Here is a 20,389-nt window from a genome sequence, read left to right on the forward strand (position 1 = left end):
GACCATCGTGAGAGCCGCTGCACGTTGGGTCATGAAGTCATAGTATGGAGGTTCCACAACAATTAAGAATAGAGATACCATATGACCCAACGTCACGGCCACAGGCCTTTAATGACATAGAAGCTATCTGGCTGTAGGTAAATATAGTCAGTTCTTCTATTGTGCGAGCTGGCCATACAACACTACCACAAATAATGACTCATCAAATCCAGAACCACTGCTCCCATTGGTTATGCAGATTAGGTTAATGGGTACCTCTATCCTCAACGTGTTGTCAAATGATGAATACAGAACTTTATTGCATGTGAGCCTGATTTTAACTCATGCCTGAAGAAACTTTACCACAAGCAATTCAGAGGGAAGGGAGGTAAAGTATTAAATGGCAGTAATCGCTGGCTGCAGATGGGGAAGGGGGAGAGGTCTACATTGAAAGGTTAAGGAGGGACAGGAGGCGAGGTCTACATTGTATGAACTGAAACTATATTGGACAATACTTTCAGATAAGATACTGTAAAAGTAGCAAAATTTTCCAAAGTAATTACTAAAATTTTCTTTTCAGGAAGAAACTGTTTGCGTACAAGACAGGACGATCAAAGAAATAACCATGGGGGAAACCAAATAACAAATGAAAATAGTAAACTTATGTTCAAAAATCATACCAATACATGAAAAAGTCATGTACATGTGTGTGGTGGAGTAAGGAAGATGATCCTTGAGAGTTGAAAACAGATGGAAAATAAACACATGAAACTGAGTAAGTGCAAAGTAAAATACCTTCATGGGGCTTGGCTTTATCCTGGTCACCTCCTTTATCTGAAAGAGTGAAAGAAAGAAACTCTGTTCAAAGATGATGCAAGCACAATGTCGCGAAGAGGGCGCTAATTTGAAACCCTTCTTTTTTTTTTTTTTTTTTTTTTTTTTTTTTTTTTTTTTTTTTACTGTTTAATGGAAACAAACCGACTTTTCTAAGAAGCGGAGCCAAAGAATCCTAACCCTCCATTTCCATACCCATTCGTGCCAAAGGCATGAGATGGGAAAGTATAGACTAAAAGTAGAACTTCCTCTGGGGTACACGATATCAATCTTTGGTCTTGCTTTAGGCTTTCCACCTTTTCAGACCTAAATGGCAAAAGTGCCCATACCTGAGGGAGGTACTTAAAGTCTGATGCAGAAGCCTGTATATAGTACAAGTACCCGGCTGTCAACACCTGTATCCGCATCAGTCATCATAGGAAGCCTGCTTATCAACATAAGGAGCTCCCTTGCATAATTCCATTGTATCTCTAAACTAAAACATAATTGAAGTGTAACATCAGAAAAGGAGGGCATAAGGCATTTATTGATTCTATTAGGTCTCCATGAATAAACCTTTGGGGATCATGCTATGAGAAACAGCTTCTCATGTCATCCACGTAGAGCAGCTGTTCTCACACTGTGGGTCGCGACCCCTCTTGGGGTCAAAGGACCCTTTCACGGGGGTCGCCTACGACCATCGGAAAACACGTATAATTACATATTGTTTTTTTGAATAATCACTATGCTTTAATTATGTTCAATTTGTAACAACGAAAATACATCCTTCATATCAGATATTTACATTATGATTCATAACAATAGCAAAATTACAGTTATGAAGTAGGAACCAAAAATAATTTTATGGTTGGGGCTCACCACAACACGAGGAACTGTGTTAACGGGTCGCGGCATTAGGAAGGTTGAGAACCACTGACATAGAGAGTTCTGAGCTAAAGATACATCACACATAAACTTTCCTTAAGATTTAATATCCTTTTGCAAACATAAAAAATCTTGTGCAATGTTGTGAGTGAATACCTGAGCGAATCAAAATGCAAAAGAATAAAGACCATTTAATGGAGTTGGAAAGAAAAAGGCCAGGAAATATTATATGAATTATCTGTGCCACCTGGAATACGGTCCCCAGCGAGGTGAAAGAGTGGGCCTTTAGGCCACCACTCAGTCAATGAATGACATCGGAACGTAGAAAATTTTGGCAGGACAGTGGAGGGGTCAAATGGACTCATCGCATATGGGATCTTCTCTCATCACTCAGTTTGCTTAAGATGGGCCCCTCAACTTGTACAAAATGGCTGAGGTCCTACTTTAATGGGTATTTTACAGACAATATATAGAATGGAAATCCTGTGCCTGTTAGCACAATCCCCTTCACTTCACAAGATTCACAGCAAATATGGCAAGTTTCTGGGAAGCAGAAAATGCCAAAGTTTATAGGCAAGCACAGCTATGAGACGGAGAAGGGAAGAAACTGGGACGGATGGAAAGTATGAGAAAGAAATAGATGGACCTTCACATGTTAGAAGTATACAGGCCAAAATAATTGAGGAAGAAGGAGTAGACTTCCGAAAGAAAGGCGAGCCAAAGAATGTCAAGAGGGGACAAGGCAGATAATGCTAAGACATCGCATTGTTTATAAAGGTTTGGCAATAAAGGATTGTCAGAAATAACTTACCAAATTTTTCCTGAAGATTTTCTGAAAAATAAAAGTGAAATTGTAAATATCACGGGAAACAAATATGAATAAAATTCAATTTCTTCTACAACATGCTCGCAGAATCAAACCCGTCGTGTTGCAGAGGAACACACAACACACACAGGTGGAAACAGTGGCTGAAAGTTCTGATTTGATCAGAATCCCAAAATTCAAAGGGACGAAGGGTCTGAATATAGTGATTTAAGCAAAAAAAAAAAAAAAAAGTTTAGAAATACAGTTCTGTTAGTTGCCTCATAAAATACTCTTATTTAAATTGAAGATTTTATAATTTGGGGTGGGGGCGCTTGTATCTTTTACTAGTTCCTTGGTACTAAATATAATATAGGGTGGGGCAAAAGTAGAGTTATGGTTGATTGCTAAATGATATAATTAGTAGTGAATAAAAATAATAAAAGATGAAATTCTGTGTTTCATGTACTCACAACTTTAACCTACTTTGGAACCTGCCTGCAGTCACGTCTCATGATTACAGTAGCCATGTTGTATATTATAGTTGAACAATAGATTGACTTGGAAAGTATAGAAACAGGTTTCCTGGAGGAAATCCGTAGTAGGTTAGTAGGCATCTTGCAGAAGTGCAAAGCAATGAATTGGCCAATCAGTATAAAGGCAGGAAATGTTAGACGCATCAGGAAAGCAGTCATTTTAAAGTGTTTGGGAGTAAAGTGATATGAGAGAAAATTTAACCAATATCTTCAGAAGTTTGTCAGAAAAAATGAAAAGGAAAAATTAACGTAAATTTTATGCAAAACACAAAAAATTAAAAAAATATTGAAAACTACGTATTTAAACTTAGGATGCAGATACAAAACAAATAATGTGCCCGCGCATACACACACACACCCACACACATACGCTCCCTTTTGAGGTAATTAAACAGGGAAAAATGAGTGAATTCTATGAATTGAGGAAATTATACAAAAATTAGTTCTGGTACTTACCCTAAAATTTCGTGTGATCCCTTTTGAGATTATTTAGTGTTTTATTATGAATATTGTATTAAAAATTGTTCTTTAAAATTTTGGTAAATTAAATTTATTGGGGTGATGTTGGTTAATAAAATTATGTGGAACTAATAGTGCAGTGCTTTGATACATCACCTGGGTATCACGTTGTGGGCTGACGACCCAAAGTGAAATCTTATTCCTTCGTCATATATTTCACCTCCTTTATCCTGCACTACCCTCTCCTTCCCTCTGGTAACACCATACAGTTGTCTGTGTCTATGAGTGCTGTTTTGTTTTAGGTTTTATTGTGGAGAGCATTACAGTTGTCCCTTTTTGCCCCTATGGCCCCCCTCGACCCGTTTCCCACCACCTCACTCCCAGGTCTTCAAGACACTGCTGTCTGTGTCCACGGGTTATGCATATGTGCATTTAAGTTCTTTGCTTAATCATTCATGCCCACCTGTTCCCATAACACCTACCCTGATGCGCCTGAGAATCCTGAGTCTGTTCCATGCTGTCCTGTCTCTGTGAGGTTTTGTTTGATTGTCTTGTGTGCTCATTTTGTGCTTTCGGTTTCATATGCCACGTATGAGGAAAATCATATGGTTCTTGGCTTTGTCTGCTCAGCACGATATTTTCAAGATCCATCCCTGTTGTCGCAAATGGCAGTATTTCATCTTCCAAGAAGACGTACCCATGGCCAACAGGTATTTGAAAAGGTCCTGTACTGCACTAGCTACTAGGGAAGTGCAAATCAAACCTACAAGGAGACACCACCTCACCCCTGTTAGAGTGGCTGTTACCAACAAGACTGGTAGTAACAAATGTTGGAGTGGTTGTGGAGGAAAGGGAAGCCTCATTTACTGCTGGTGGGAATGTGAACTGGTACAGCTACTGTGGGAAACAGTACGGAGGTTAATCAAAACTTAGAATAGAGATCCCATATGACCCAGCAACACCTTCTAAGCATACTTACCGCCCAGAATTTGAAAATATTTCTTCCCAATGATATATGCACTACTATGTTCCCTGTAGCATTAGTCACAGTGGACTAGACATGGAAGCAAGCCAAGTGAGTGTCCTTGAATACATGCTAGGGTAAAGATGAAGCGGTGCCTATATACAATGGGATATTACTCAGACATAAGAATAAGGTTTTTATTTTAGTACTATAGACCCAGTGCATGATTAAATTGTACGAATGTAGGGTCCCCTAGGCCTAGCCTGCCATCAGGGCCATGTCCGCCGCACCACGAAGCCTTGTACGCTCCGTGGAGACTGCCGGCATCCCGCCCCAGACGTCCGCAGATGCTGCGGGCATTCTGCCCCGACCATCGTGAGAGCCGCTGCACGTTGGGTCATGAAGTCATAGTATGGAGGTTCCACAACAATTAAGAATAGAGATACCATATGACCCAACGTCACGGCCACAGGCCTTTAATGACATAGAAGCTATCTGGCTGTAGGTAAATATAGTCAGTTCTTCTATTGTGCGAGCTGGCCATACAACACTACCACAAATAATGACTCATCAAATCCAGAACCACTGCTCCCATTGGTTATGCAGATTAGGTTAATGGGTACCTCTATCCTCAACGTGTTGTCAAATGATGAATACAGAACTTTATTGCATGTGAGCCTGATTTTAACTCATGCCTGAAGAAACTTTACCACAAGCAATTCAGAGGGAAGGGAGGTAAAGTATTAAATGGCAGTAATCGCTGGCTGCAGATGGGGAAGGGGGAGAGGTCTACATTGAAAGGTTAAGGAGGGACAGGAGGCGAGGTCTACATTGTATGAACTGAAACTATATTGGACAATACTTTCAGATAAGATACTGTAAAAGTAGCAAAATTTTCCAAAGTAATTACTAAAATTTTCTTTTCAGGAAGAAACTGTTTGCGTACAAGACAGGACGATCAAAGAAATAACCATGGGGGAAACCAAATAACAAATGAAAATAGTAAACTTATGTTCAAAAATCATACCAATACATGAAAAAGTCATGTACATGTGTGTGGTGGAGTAAGGAAGATGATCCTTGAGAGTTGAAAACAGATGGAAAATAAACACATGAAACTGAGTAAGTGCAAAGTAAAATACCTTCATGGGGCTTGGCTTTATCCTGGTCACCTCCTTTATCTGAAAGAGTGAAAGAAAGAAACTCTGTTCAAAGATGATGCAAGCACAATGTCGCGAAGAGGGCGCTAATTTGAAACCCTTCTTTTTTTTTTTTTTTTTTTTTTTTTTTTTTTTTTTTTTTTTTTTTTTTTTTTTTTTTACTGTTTAATGGAAACAAACCGACTTTTCTAAGAAGCGGAGCCAAAGAATCCTAACCCTCCATTTCCATACCCATTCGTGCCAAAGGCATGAGATGGGAAAGTATAGACTAAAAGTAGAACTTCCTCTGGGGTACACGATATCAATCTTTGGTCTTGCTTTAGGCTTTCCACCTTTTCAGACCTAAATGGCAAAAGTGCCCATACCTGAGGGAGGTACTTAAAGTCTGATGCAGAAGCCTGTATATAGTACAAGTACCCGGCTGTCAACACCTGTATCCGCATCAGTCATCATAGGAAGCCTGCTTATCAACATAAGGAGCTCCCTTGCATAATTCCATTGTATCTCTAAACTAAAACATAATTGAAGTGTAACATCAGAAAAGGAGGGCATAAGGCATTTATTGATTCTATTAGGTCTCCATGAATAAACCTTTGGGGATCATGCTATGAGAAACAGCTTCTCATGTCATCCACGTAGAGCAGCTGTTCTCACACTGTGGGTCGCGACCCCTCTTGGGGTCAAAGGACCCTTTCACGGGGGTCGCCTACGACCATCGGAAAACACGTATAATTACATATTGTTTTTTTGAATAATCACTATGCTTTAATTATGTTCAATTTGTAACAACGAAAATACATCCTTCATATCAGATATTTACATTATGATTCATAACAATAGCAAAATTACAGTTATGAAGTAGGAACCAAAAATAATTTTATGGTTGGGGCTCACCACAACACGAGGAACTGTGTTAACGGGTCGCGGCATTAGGAAGGTTGAGAACCACTGACATAGAGAGTTCTGAGCTAAAGATACATCACACATAAACTTTCCTTAAGATTTAATATCCTTTTGCAAACATAAAAAATCTTGTGCAATGTTGTGAGTGAATACCTGAGCGAATCAAAATGCAAAAGAATAAAGACCATTTAATGGAGTTGGAAAGAAAAAGGCCAGGAAATATTATATGAATTATCTGTGCCACCTGGAATACGGTCCCCAGCGAGGTGAAAGAGTGGGCCTTTAGGCCACCACTCAGTCAATGAATGACATCGGAACGTAGAAAATTTTGGCAGGACAGTGGAGGGGTCAAATGGACTCATCGCATATGGGATCTTCTCTCATCACTCAGTTTGCTTAAGATGGGCCCCTCAACTTGTACAAAATGGCTGAGGTCCTACTTTAATGGGTATTTTACAGACAATATATAGAATGGAAATCCTGTGCCTGTTAGCACAATCCCCTTCACTTCACAAGATTCACAGCAAATATGGCAAGTTTCTGGGAAGCAGAAAATGCCAAAGTTTATAGGCAAGCACAGCTATGAGACGGAGAAGGGAAGAAACTGGGACGGATGGAAAGTATGAGAAAGAAATAGATGGACCTTCACATGTTAGAAGTATACAGGCCAAAATAATTGAGGAAGAAGGAGTAGACTTCCGAAAGAAAGGCGAGCCAAAGAATGTCAAGAGGGGACAAGGCAGATAATGCTAAGACATCGCATTGTTTATAAAGGTTTGGCAATAAAGGATTGTCAGAAATAACTTACCAAATTTTTCCTGAAGATTTTCTGAAAAATAAAAGTGAAATTGTAAATATCACGGGAAACAAATATGAATAAAATTCAATTTCTTCTACAACATGCTCGCAGAATCAAACCCGTCGTGTTGCAGAGGAACACACAACACACACAGGTGGAAACAGTGGCTGAAAGTTCTGATTTGATCAGAATCCCAAAATTCAAAGGGACGAAGGGTCTGAATATAGTGATTTAAGCAAAAAAAAAAAAAAAAAGTTTAGAAATACAGTTCTGTTAGTTGCCTCATAAAATACTCTTATTTAAATTGAAGATTTTATAATTTGGGGTGGGGGCGCTTGTATCTTTTACTAGTTCCTTGGTACTAAATATAATATAGGGTGGGGCAAAAGTAGAGTTATGGTTGATTGCTAAATGATATAATTAGTAGTGAATAAAAATAATAAAAGATGAAATTCTGTGTTTCATGTACTCACAACTTTAACCTACTTTGGAACCTGCCTGCAGTCACGTCTCATGATTACAGTAGCCATGTTGTATATTATAGTTGAACAATAGATTGACTTGGAAAGTATAGAAACAGGTTTCCTGGAGGAAATCCGTAGTAGGTTAGTAGGCATCTTGCAGAAGTGCAAAGCAATGAATTGGCCAATCAGTATAAAGGCAGGAAATGTTAGACGCATCAGGAAAGCAGTCATTTTAAAGTGTTTGGGAGTAAAGTGATATGAGAGAAAATTTAACCAATATCTTCAGAAGTTTGTCAGAAAAAATGAAAAGGAAAAATTAACGTAAATTTTATGCAAAACACAAAAAATTAAAAAAATATTGAAAACTACGTATTTAAACTTAGGATGCAGATACAAAACAAATAATGTGCCCGCGCATACACACACACACCCACACACATACGCTCCCTTTTGAGGTAATTAAACAGGGAAAAATGAGTGAATTCTATGAATTGAGGAAATTATACAAAAATTAGTTCTGGTACTTACCCTAAAATTTCGTGTGATCCCTTTTGAGATTATTTAGTGTTTTATTATGAATATTGTATTAAAAATTGTTCTTTAAAATTTTGGTAAATTAAATTTATTGGGGTGATGTTGGTTAATAAAATTATGTGGAACTAATAGTGCAGTGCTTTGATACATCACCTGGGTATCACGTTGTGGGCTGACGACCCAAAGTGAAATCTTATTCCTTCGTCATATATTTCACCTCCTTTATCCTGCACTACCCTCTCCTTCCCTCTGGTAACACCATACAGTTGTCTGTGTCTATGAGTGCTGTTTTGTTTTAGGTTTTATTGTGGAGAGCATTACAGTTGTCCCTTTTTGCCCCTATGGCCCCCCTCGACCCGTTTCCCACCACCTCACTCCCAGGTCTTCAAGACACTGCTGTCTGTGTCCACGGGTTATGCATATGTGCATTTAAGTTCTTTGCTTAATCATTCATGCCCACCTGTTCCCATAACACCTACCCTGATGCGCCTGAGAATCCTGAGTCTGTTCCATGCTGTCCTGTCTCTGTGAGGTTTTGTTTGATTGTCTTGTGTGCTCATTTTGTGCTTTCGGTTTCATATGCCACGTATGAGGAAAATCATATGGTTCTTGGCTTTGTCTGCTCAGCACGATATTTTCAAGATCCATCCCTGTTGTCGCAAATGGCAGTATTTCATCTTCCAAGAAGACGTACCCATGGCCAACAGGTATTTGAAAAGGTCCTGTACTGCACTAGCTACTAGGGAAGTGCAAATCAAACCTACAAGGAGACACCACCTCACCCCTGTTAGAGTGGCTGTTACCAACAAGACTGGTAGTAACAAATGTTGGAGTGGTTGTGGAGGAAAGGGAAGCCTCATTTACTGCTGGTGGGAATGTGAACTGGTACAGCTACTGTGGGAAACAGTACGGAGGTTAATCAAAACTTAGAATAGAGATCCCATATGACCCAGCAACACCTTCTAAGCATACTTACCGCCCAGAATTTGAAAATATTTCTTCCCAATGATATATGCACTACTATGTTCCCTGTAGCATTAGTCACAGTGGACTAGACATGGAAGCAAGCCAAGTGAGTGTCCTTGAATACATGCTAGGGTAAAGATGAAGCGGTGCCTATATACAATGGGATATTACTCAGACATAAGAATAAGGTTTTTATTTTAGTACTATAGACCCAGTGCATGATTAAATTGTACGAATGTAGGGTCCCCTAGGCCTAGCCTGCCATCAGGGCCATGTCCGCCGCACCACGAAGCCTTGTACGCTCCGTGGAGACTGCCGGCATCCCGCCCCAGACGTCCGCAGATGCTGCGGGCATTCTGCCCCGACCATCGTGAGAGCCGCTGCACGTTGGGTCATGAAGTCATAGTATGGAGGTTCCACAACAATTAAGAATAGAGATACCATATGACCCAACGTCACGGCCACAGGCCTTTAATGACATAGAAGCTATCTGGCTGTAGGTAAATATAGTCAGTTCTTCTATTGTGCGAGCTGGCCATACAACACTACCACAAATAATGACTCATCAAATCCAGAACCACTGCTCCCATTGGTTATGCAGATTAGGTTAATGGGTACCTCTATCCTCAACGTGTTGTCAAATGATGAATACAGAACTTTATTGCATGTGAGCCTGATTTTAACTCATGCCTGAAGAAACTTTACCACAAGCAATTCAGAGGGAAGGGAGGTAAAGTATTAAATGGCAGTAATCGCTGGCTGCAGATGGGGAAGGGGGAGAGGTCTACATTGAAAGGTTAAGGAGGGACAGGAGGCGAGGTCTACATTGTATGAACTGAAACTATATTGGACAATACTTTCAGATAAGATACTGTAAAAGTAGCAAAATTTTCCAAAGTAATTACTAAAATTTTCTTTTCAGGAAGAAACTGTTTGCGTACAAGACAGGACGATCAAAGAAATAACCATGGGGGAAACCAAATAACAAATGAAAATAGTAAACTTATGTTCAAAAATCATACCAATACATGAAAAAGTCATGTACATGTGTGTGGTGGAGTAAGGAAGATGATCCTTGAGAGTTGAAAACAGATGGAAAATAAACACATGAAACTGAGTAAGTGCAAAGTAAAATACCTTCATGGGGCTTGGCTTTATCCTGGTCACCTCCTTTATCTGAAAGAGTGAAAGAAAGAAACTCTGTTCAAAGATGATGCAAGCACAATGTCGCGAAGAGGGCGCTAATTTGAAACCCTTCTTTTTTTTTTTTTTTTTTTTTTTTTTTTTTTTTTTTTTTTTTTTTACTGTTTAATGGAAACAAACCGACTTTTCTAAGAAGCGGAGCCAAAGAATCCTAACCCTCCATTTCCATACCCATTCGTGCCAAAGGCATGAGATGGGAAAGTATAGACTAAAAGTAGAACTTCCTCTGGGGTACACGATATCAATCTTTGGTCTTGCTTTAGGCTTTCCACCTTTTCAGACCTAAATGGCAAAAGTGCCCATACCTGAGGGAGGTACTTAAAGTCTGATGCAGAAGCCTGTATATAGTACAAGTACCCGGCTGTCAACACCTGTATCCGCATCAGTCATCATAGGAAGCCTGCTTATCAACATAAGGAGCTCCCTTGCATAATTCCATTGTATCTCTAAACTAAAACATAATTGAAGTGTAACATCAGAAAAGGAGGGCATAAGGCATTTATTGATTCTATTAGGTCTCCATGAATAAACCTTTGGGGATCATGCTATGAGAAACAGCTTCTCATGTCATCCACGTAGAGCAGCTGTTCTCACACTGTGGGTCGCGACCCCTCTTGGGGTCAAAGGACCCTTTCACGGGGGTCGCCTACGACCATCGGAAAACACGTATAATTACATATTGTTTTTTTGAATAATCACTATGCTTTAATTATGTTCAATTTGTAACAACGAAAATACATCCTTCATATCAGATATTTACATTATGATTCATAACAATAGCAAAATTACAGTTATGAAGTAGGAACCAAAAATAATTTTATGGTTGGGGCTCACCACAACACGAGGAACTGTGTTAACGGGTCGCGGCATTAGGAAGGTTGAGAACCACTGACATAGAGAGTTCTGAGCTAAAGATACATCACACATAAACTTTCCTTAAGATTTAATATCCTTTTGCAAACATAAAAAATCTTGTGCAATGTTGTGAGTGAATACCTGAGCGAATCAAAATGCAAAAGAATAAAGACCATTTAATGGAGTTGGAAAGAAAAAGGCCAGGAAATATTATATGAATTATCTGTGCCACCTGGAATACGGTCCCCAGCGAGGTGAAAGAGTGGGCCTTTAGGCCACCACTCAGTCAATGAATGACATCGGAACGTAGAAAATTTTGGCAGGACAGTGGAGGGGTCAAATGGACTCATCGCATATGGGATCTTCTCTCATCACTCAGTTTGCTTAAGATGGGCCCCTCAACTTGTACAAAATGGCTGAGGTCCTACTTTAATGGGTATTTTACAGACAATATATAGAATGGAAATCCTGTGCCTGTTAGCACAATCCCCTTCACTTCACAAGATTCACAGCAAATATGGCAAGTTTCTGGGAAGCAGAAAATGCCAAAGTTTATAGGCAAGCACAGCTATGAGACGGAGAAGGGAAGAAACTGGGACGGATGGAAAGTATGAGAAAGAAATAGATGGACCTTCACATGTTAGAAGTATACAGGCCAAAATAATTGAGGAAGAAGGAGTAGACTTCCGAAAGAAAGGCGAGCCAAAGAATGTCAAGAGGGGACAAGGCAGATAATGCTAAGACATCGCATTGTTTATAAAGGTTTGGCAATAAAGGATTGTCAGAAATAACTTACCAAATTTTTCCTGAAGATTTTCTGAAAAATAAAAGTGAAATTGTAAATATCACGGGAAACAAATATGAATAAAATTCAATTTCTTCTACAACATGCTCGCAGAATCAAACCCGTCGTGTTGCAGAGGAACACACAACACACACAGGTGGAAACAGTGGCTGAAAGTTCTGATTTGATCAGAATCCCAAAATTCAAAGGGACGAAGGGTCTGAATATAGTGATTTAAGCAAAAAAAAAAAAAAAAAGTTTAGAAATACAGTTCTGTTAGTTGCCTCATAAAATACTCTTATTTAAATTGAAGATTTTATAATTTGGGGTGGGGGCGCTTGTATCTTTTACTAGTTCCTTGGTACTAAATATAATATAGGGTGGGGCAAAAGTAGAGTTATGGTTGATTGCTAAATGATATAATTAGTAGTGAATAAAAATAATAAAAGATGAAATTCTGTGTTTCATGTACTCACAACTTTAACCTACTTTGGAACCTGCCTGCAGTCACGTCTCATGATTACAGTAGCCATGTTGTATATTATAGTTGAACAATAGATTGACTTGGAAAGTATAGAAACAGGTTTCCTGGAGGAAATCCGTAGTAGGTTAGTAGGCATCTTGCAGAAGTGCAAAGCAATGAATTGGCCAATCAGTATAAAGGCAGGAAATGTTAGACGCATCAGGAAAGCAGTCATTTTAAAGTGTTTGGGAGTAAAGTGATATGAGAGAAAATTTAACCAATATCTTCAGAAGTTTGTCAGAAAAAATGAAAAGGAAAAATTAACGTAAATTTTATGCAAAACACAAAAAATTAAAAAAATATTGAAAACTACGTATTTAAACTTAGGATGCAGATACAAAACAAATAATGTGCCCGCGCATACACACACACACCCACACACATACGCTCCCTTTTGAGGTAATTAAACAGGGAAAAATGAGTGAATTCTATGAATTGAGGAAATTATACAAAAATTAGTTCTGGTACTTACCCTAAAATTTCGTGTGATCCCTTTTGAGATTATTTAGTGTTTTATTATGAATATTGTATTAAAAATTGTTCTTTAAAATTTTGGTAAATTAAATTTATTGGGGTGATGTTGGTTAATAAAATTATGTGGAACTAATAGTGCAGTGCTTTGATACATCACCTGGGTATCACGTTGTGGGCTGACGACCCAAAGTGAAATCTTATTCCTTCGTCATATATTTCACCTCCTTTATCCTGCACTACCCTCTCCTTCCCTCTGGTAACACCATACAGTTGTCTGTGTCTATGAGTGCTGTTTTGTTTTAGGTTTTATTGTGGAGAGCATTACAGTTGTCCCTTTTTGCCCCTATGGCCCCCCTCGACCCGTTTCCCACCACCTCACTCCCAGGTCTTCAAGACACTGCTGTCTGTGTCCACGGGTTATGCATATGTGCATTTAAGTTCTTTGCTTAATCATTCATGCCCACCTGTTCCCATAACACCTACCCTGATGCGTCTGAGAATCCTGAGTCTGTTCCATGCTGTCCTGTCTCTGTGAGGTTTTGTTTGATTGTCTTGTGTGCTCATTTTGTGCTTTCGGTTTCATATGCCACGTATGAGGAAAATCATATGGTTCTTGGCTTTGTCTGCTCAGCACGATATTTTCAAGATCCATCCCTGTTGTCGCAAATGGCAGTATTTCACCTTCCAAGAAGACGTACCCATGGCCAACAGGTATTTGAAAAGGTCCTGTACTGCACTAGCTACTAGGGAAGTGCAAATCAAACCTACAAGGAGACACCACCTCACCCCTGTTAGAGTGGCTGTTACCAACAAGACTGGTAGTAACAAATGTTGGAGTGGTTGTGGAGGAAAGGGAAGCCTCATTTACTGCTGGTGGGAATGTGAACTGGTACAGCTACTGTGGGAAACAGTACGGAGGTTAATCAAAACTTAGAATAGAGATCCCATATGACCCAGCAACACCTTCTAAGCATACTTACCGCCCAGAATTTGAAAATATTTCTTCCCAATGATATATGCACTACTATGTTCCCTGTAGCATTAGTCACAGTGGACTAGACATGGAAGCAAGCCAAGTGAGTGTCCTTGAATACATGCTAGGGTAAAGATGAAGCGGTGCCTATATACAATGGGATATTACTCAGACATAAGAATAAGGTTTTTATTTTAGTACTATAGACCCAGTGCATGATTAAATTGTACGAATGTAGGGTCCCCTAGGCCTAGCCTGCCATCAGGGCCATGTCCGCCGCACCACGAAGCCTTGTACGCTCCGTGGAGACTGCCGGCATCCCGCCCCAGACGTCCGCAGATGCTGCGGGCATTCTGCCCCGACCATCGTGAGAGCCGCTGCACGTTGGGTCATGAAGTCATAGTATGGAGGTTCCACAACAATTAAGAATAGAGATACCATATGACCCAACGTCACGGCCACAGGCCTTTAATGACATAGAAGCTATCTGGCTGTAGGTAAATATAGTCAGTTCTTCTATTGTGCGAGCTGGCCATACAACACTACCACAAATAATGACTCATCAAATCCAGAACCACTGCTCCCATTGGTTATGCAGATTAGGTTAATGGGTACCTCTATCCTCAACGTGTTGTCAAATGATGAATACAGAACTTTATTGCATGTGAGCCTGATTTTAACTCATGCCTGAAGAAACTTTACCACAAGCAATTCAGAGGGAAGGGAGGTAAAGTATTAAATGGCAGTAATCGCTGGCTGCAGATGGGGAAGGGGGAGAGGTCTACATTGAAAGGTTAAGGAGGGACAGGAGGCGAGGTCTACATTGTATGAACTGAAACTATATTGGACAATACTTTCAGATAAGATACTTTAAAAGTAGCAAAATTTTCCAAAGTAATTACTAAAATTTTCTTTTCAGGAAGAAACTGTTTGCGTACAAGACAGGACGATCAAAGAAATAACCATGGGGGAAACCAAATAACAAATGAAAATAGTAAACTTATGTTCAAAAATCATACCAATACATGAAAAAGTCATGTACATGTGTGTGGTGGAGTAAGGAAGATGATCCTTGAGAGTTGAAAACAGATGGAAAATAAACACATGAAACTGAGTAAGTGCAAAGTAAAATACCTTCATGGGGCTTGGCTTTATCCTGGTCACCTCCTTTATCTGAAAGAGTGAAAGAAAGAAACTCTGTTCAAAGATGATGCAAGCACAATGTCGCGAAGAGGGCGCTAATTTGAAACCCTTCTTTTTTTTTTTTTTTTTTTTTTTTTTTTTTTTTTTTTACTGTTTAATGGAAACAAACCGACTTTTCTAAGAAGCGGAGCCAAAGAATCCTAACCCTCCATTTCCATACCCATTCGTGCCAAAGGCATGAGATGGGAAAGTATAGACTAAAAGTAGAACTTCCTCTGGGGTACACGATATCAATCTTTGGTCTTGCTTTAGGCTTTCCACCTTTTCAGACCTAAATGGCAAAAGTGCCCATACCTGAGGGAGGTACTTAAAGTCTGATGCAGAAGCCTGTATATAGTACAAGTACCCGGCTGTCAACACCTGTATCCGCATCAGTCATCATAGGAAGCCTGCTTATCAACATAAGGAGCTCCCTTGCATAATTCCATTGTATCTCTAAACTAAAACATAATTGAAGTGTAACATCAGAAAAGGAGGGCATAAGGCATTTATTGATTCTATTAGGTCTCCATGAATAAACCTTTGGGGATCATGCTATGAGAAACAGCTTCTCATGTCATCCACGTAGAGCAGCTGTTCTCACACTGTGGGTCGCGACCCCTCTTGGGGTCAAAGGACCCTTTCACGGGGGTCGCCTACGACCATCGGAAAACGCGTATAATTACATATTGTTTTTTTGAATAATCACTATGCTTTAATTCTGTTCAATTTGTAACAACGAAAATACATCCTTCATATCAGATATTTACATTATGATTCATAACAATAGCAAAATTACAGTTATGAAGTAGGAACCAAAAATAATTTTATGGTTGGGGCTCACCACAACACGAGGAACTGTGTTAACGGGTCGCGGCATTAGGAAGGTTGAGAACCACTGACATAGAGAGTTCTGAGCTAAAGATACATCACACATAAACTTTCCTTAAGATTTAATATCCTTTTGCAAACATAAAAAATCTTGTGCAATGTTGTGAGTGAATACCTGAGCGAATCAAAATGCAAAAGAATAAAGACCATTTAATGGAGTTGGAAAGAAAAAGGCCAGGAAATATTATATGAATTATCTGTGCCACCTGGAATACGGTCCCCAGCGAGGTGAAAGAGTGGGCCTTTAGGCCACCACTCAGTCAATGAATGACATCGGAACGTAGAAAATTTTGGCAGGACAGTGGAGGGGTCAAATGGACTCATCGCATATGGGATCTTCTCTCATCACTCAGTTTGCTTAAGATGGGCCCCTCAACTTGTACAAAATGGCTGAGGTCCTACTTTAATGGGTATTTTACAGACAATATATAGAATGGAAATCCTGTGCCTGTTAGCACAATCCCCTTCACTTCACAAGATTCACAGCAAATATGGCAAGTTTCTGGGAAGCAGAAAATGCCAAAGTTTATAGGCAAGCACAGCTATGAGACGGAGAAGGGAAGAAACTGGGACGGATGGAAAGTATGAGAAAGAAATAGATGGACCTTCACATGTTAGAAGTATACAGGCCAAAATAATTGAGGAAGAAGGAGTAGACTTCCGAAAGAAAGGCGAGCCAAAGAATGTCAAGAGGGGACAAGGCAGATAATGCTAAGACATCGCATTGTTTATAAAGGTTTGGCAATAAAGGATTGTCAGAAATAACTTACCAAATTTTTCCTGAAGATTTTCTGAAAAATAAAAGTGAAATTGTAAATATCACGGGAAACAAATATGAATAAAATTCAATTTCTTCTACAACATGCTCGCAGAATCAAACCCGTCGTGTTGCAGAGGAACACACAACACACACAGGTGGAAACAGTGGCTGAAAGTTCTTATTTGATCAGAATCCCAAAATTCAAAGGGACGAAGGGTCTGAATATAGTGATTTAAGCAAAAAAAAAAAAAAAAAGTTTAGAAATACAGTTCTGTTAGTTGCCTCATAAAATACTCTTATTTAAATTGAAGATTTTATAATTTGGGGTGGGGGCGCTTGTATCTTTTACTAGTTCCTTGGTACTAAATATAATATAGGGTGGGGCAAAAGTAGAGTTATGGTTGATTGCTAAATGATATAATTAGTAGTGAATAAAAATAATAAAAGATGAAATTCTGTGTTTCATGTACTCACAACTTTAACCTACTTTGGAACCTGCCTGCAGTCACGTCTCATGATTACAGTAGCCATGTTGTATATTATAGTTGAACAATAGATTGACTTGGAAAGTATAGAAACAGGTTTCCTGGAGGAAATCCGTAGTAGGTTAGTAGGCATCTTGCAGAAGTGCAAAGCAATGAATTGGCCAATCAGTATAAAGGCAGGAAATGTTAGACGCATCGGGAAAGCAGTCATTTTAAAGTGTTTGGGAGTAAAGTGATATGAGAGAAAATTTAACCAATATCTTCAGAAGTTTGTCAGAAAAAATGAAAAGGAAAAATTAACGTAAATTTTATGCAAAACACAAAAAATTAAAAAATATTGAAAACTACGTATTTAAACTTAGGATGCAGATACAAAACAAATAATGTGCCCGCGCATACACACACACACACACACACATACGCTCCCTTTTGAGGTAATTAAACAGGGAAAAATGAGTGAATTCTATGAATTGAGGAAATTATACAAAAATTAGTTCTGGTACTTACCCTAAAATTTCGTGTGATCCCTTTTGAGATTGTTTAGTGTTTTATTATGAATATTGTATTAAAAATTGTTCTTTAAAATTTTGGTAAATTAAATTTATTGGGGTGATGTTGGTTAATAAAATTATGTGGAACTAATAGTGCAGTGCTTTGATACATCACCTGGGTATCACGTTGTGGGCTGACGACCCAAAGTGAAATCTTATTCCTTCGTCATATATTTCACCTCCTTTATCCTGCACTACCCTCTCCTTCCCTCTGGTAACACCATACAGTTGTCTGTGTCTATGAGTGCTGTTTTGTTTTAGGTTTTATTGTGGAGAGCATTACAGTTGTCCCTTTTTGCCCCTATGGCCCCCCTCGACCCGTTTCCCACCACCTCACTCCCAGGTCTTCAAGACACTGCTGTCTGTGTCCACGGGTTATGCATATGTGCATTTAAGTTCTTTGCTTAATCATTCATGCCCACCTGTTCCCATAACACCTACCCTGATGCGTCTGAGAATCCTGAGTCTGTTCCATGCTGTCCTGTCTCTGTGAGGTTTTGTTTGATTGTCTTGTGTGCTCATTTTGTGCTTTCGGTTTCATATGCCACGTATGAGGAAAATCATATGGTTCTTGGCTTTGTCTGCTCAGCACGATATTTTCAAGATCCATCCCTGTTGTCGCAAATGGCAGTATTTCACCTTCCAAGAAGACGTACCCATGGCCAACAGGTATTTGAAAAGGTCCTGTACTGCACTAGCTACTAGGGAAGTGCAAATCAAACCTACAAGGAGACACCACCTCACCCCTGTTAGAGTGGCTGTTACCAACAAGACTGGTAGTAACAAATGTTGGAGTGGTTGTGGAGGAAAGGGAAGCCTCATTTACTGCTGGTGGGAATGTGAACTGGTACAGCTACTGTGGGAAACAGTACGGAGGTTAATCAAAACTTAGAATAGAGATCCCATATGACCCAGCAACACCTTCTAAGCATACTTACCGCCCAGAATTTGAAAATATTTCTTCCCAATGATATATGCACTACTATGTTCCCTGTAGCATTAGTCACAGTGGACTAGACATGGAAGCAAGCCAAGTGAGTGTCCTTGAATACATGCTAGGGTAAAGATGAAGCGGTGCCTATATACAATGGGATATTACTCAGACATAAGAATAAGGTTTTTATTTTAGTACTATAGACCCAGTGCATGATTAAATTGTACGAATGTAGGGTCCCCTAGGCCTAGCCTGCCATCAGGGCCATGTCCGCCGCACCACGAAGCCTTGTACGCTCCGTGGAGACTGCCGGCATCCCGCCCCAGACGTCCGCAGATGCTGCGGGCATTCTGCCCCGACCATCGTGAGAGCCGCTGCACGTTGGGTCATGAAGTCATAGTATGGAGGTTCCACAACAATTAAGAATAGAGATACCATATGACCCAACGTCACGGCCACAGGCCTTTAATGACATAGAAGCTATCTGGCTGTAGGTAAATATAGTCAGTTCTTCTATTGTGCGAGCTGGCCATACAACACTACCACAAATAATGACTCATCAAATCCAGAACCACTGCTCCCATTGGTTATGCAGATTAGGTTAATGGGTACCTCTATCCTCAACGTGTTGTCAAATGATGAATACAGAACTTTATTGCATGTGAGCCTGATTTTAACTCATGCCTGAAGAAACTTTACCACAAGCAATTCAGAGGGAAGGGAGGTAAAGTATTAAATGGCAGTAATCGCTGGCTGCAGATGGGGAAGGGGGAGAGGTCTACATTGTAAGGTTAAGGAGGGACAGGAGGCGAGGTCTACATTGTATGAACTGAAACTATATTGGACAATACTTTCAGATAAGATACTTTAAAAGTAGCAAAATTTTCCAAAGTAATTACTAAAATTTTCTTTTCAGGAAGAAACTGTTTGCGTACAAGACAGGACGATCAAAGAAATAACCATGGGGGAAACCAAATAACAAATGAAAATAGTAAACTTATGTTCAAAAATCATACCAATACATGAAAAAGTCATGTACATGTGTGTGGTGGAGTAAGGAAGATGATCCTTGAGAGTTGAAAACAGATGGAAAATAAACACATGAAACTGAGTAAGTGCAAAGTAAAATACCTTCATGGGGCTTGGCTTTATCCTGGTCACCTCCTTTATCTGAAAGAGTGAAAGAAAGAAACTCTGTTCAAAGATGATGCAAGCACAATGTCGCGAAGAGGGCGCTAATTTGAAACCCTTCTTTTTTTTTTTTTTTTTTTTTTTTTTTACTGTTTAATGGAAACAAACCGACTTTTCTAAGAAGCGGAGCCAAAGAATCCTAACCCTCCATTTCCATACCCATTCGTGCCAAAGGCATGAGATGGGAAAGTATAGACTAAAAGTAGAACTTCCTCTGGGGTACACGATATCAATCTTTGGTCTTGCTTTAGGCTTTCCACCTTTTCAGACCTAAATGGCAAAAGTGCCCATACCTGAGGGAGGTACTTAAAGTCTGATG

General features: G+C 39.6%; 1 protein-coding gene across 1 annotated transcript in view; it reads right to left on the reverse strand.

Annotated features, from left to right (window-relative positions):
• LOC308521524 (uncharacterized protein) overlaps window positions 1–20,389 on the reverse strand; it is a gene marked incomplete at its 3' end in the record, with an annotated part of 103,794 nt that overhangs the window by 65,037 nt on the left and 18,368 nt on the right. The window contains exons 6-18 of the mRNA XM_081094602.1: window positions 20,011–20,049; window positions 18,387–18,557; window positions 16,920–16,940; window positions 15,211–15,249; window positions 13,587–13,757; window positions 12,119–12,139; window positions 10,402–10,440; window positions 8,778–8,948; window positions 7,310–7,330; window positions 5,581–5,619; window positions 3,957–4,127; window positions 2,489–2,509; window positions 775–813 (exon numbers count right to left, since the gene is read on the reverse strand). Coding sequence (XP_080950728.1) covers window positions 775–813; window positions 2,489–2,509; window positions 3,957–4,127; window positions 5,581–5,619; window positions 7,310–7,330; window positions 8,778–8,948; window positions 10,402–10,440; window positions 12,119–12,139; window positions 13,587–13,757; window positions 15,211–15,249; window positions 16,920–16,940; window positions 18,387–18,557; window positions 20,011–20,049 — 963 coding nt within the window. The remainder of the gene's footprint in view (window positions 1–774; window positions 814–2,488; window positions 2,510–3,956; window positions 4,128–5,580; window positions 5,620–7,309; window positions 7,331–8,777; window positions 8,949–10,401; window positions 10,441–12,118; window positions 12,140–13,586; window positions 13,758–15,210; window positions 15,250–16,919; window positions 16,941–18,386; window positions 18,558–20,010; window positions 20,050–20,389) is intronic.

This window comes from Myotis nattereri (assembly GCF_964212035.1).
Source record: "Myotis nattereri genome assembly, chromosome: 6".
Taxonomy (NCBI): Eukaryota; Metazoa; Chordata; class Mammalia; order Chiroptera; family Vespertilionidae; genus Myotis; species Myotis nattereri.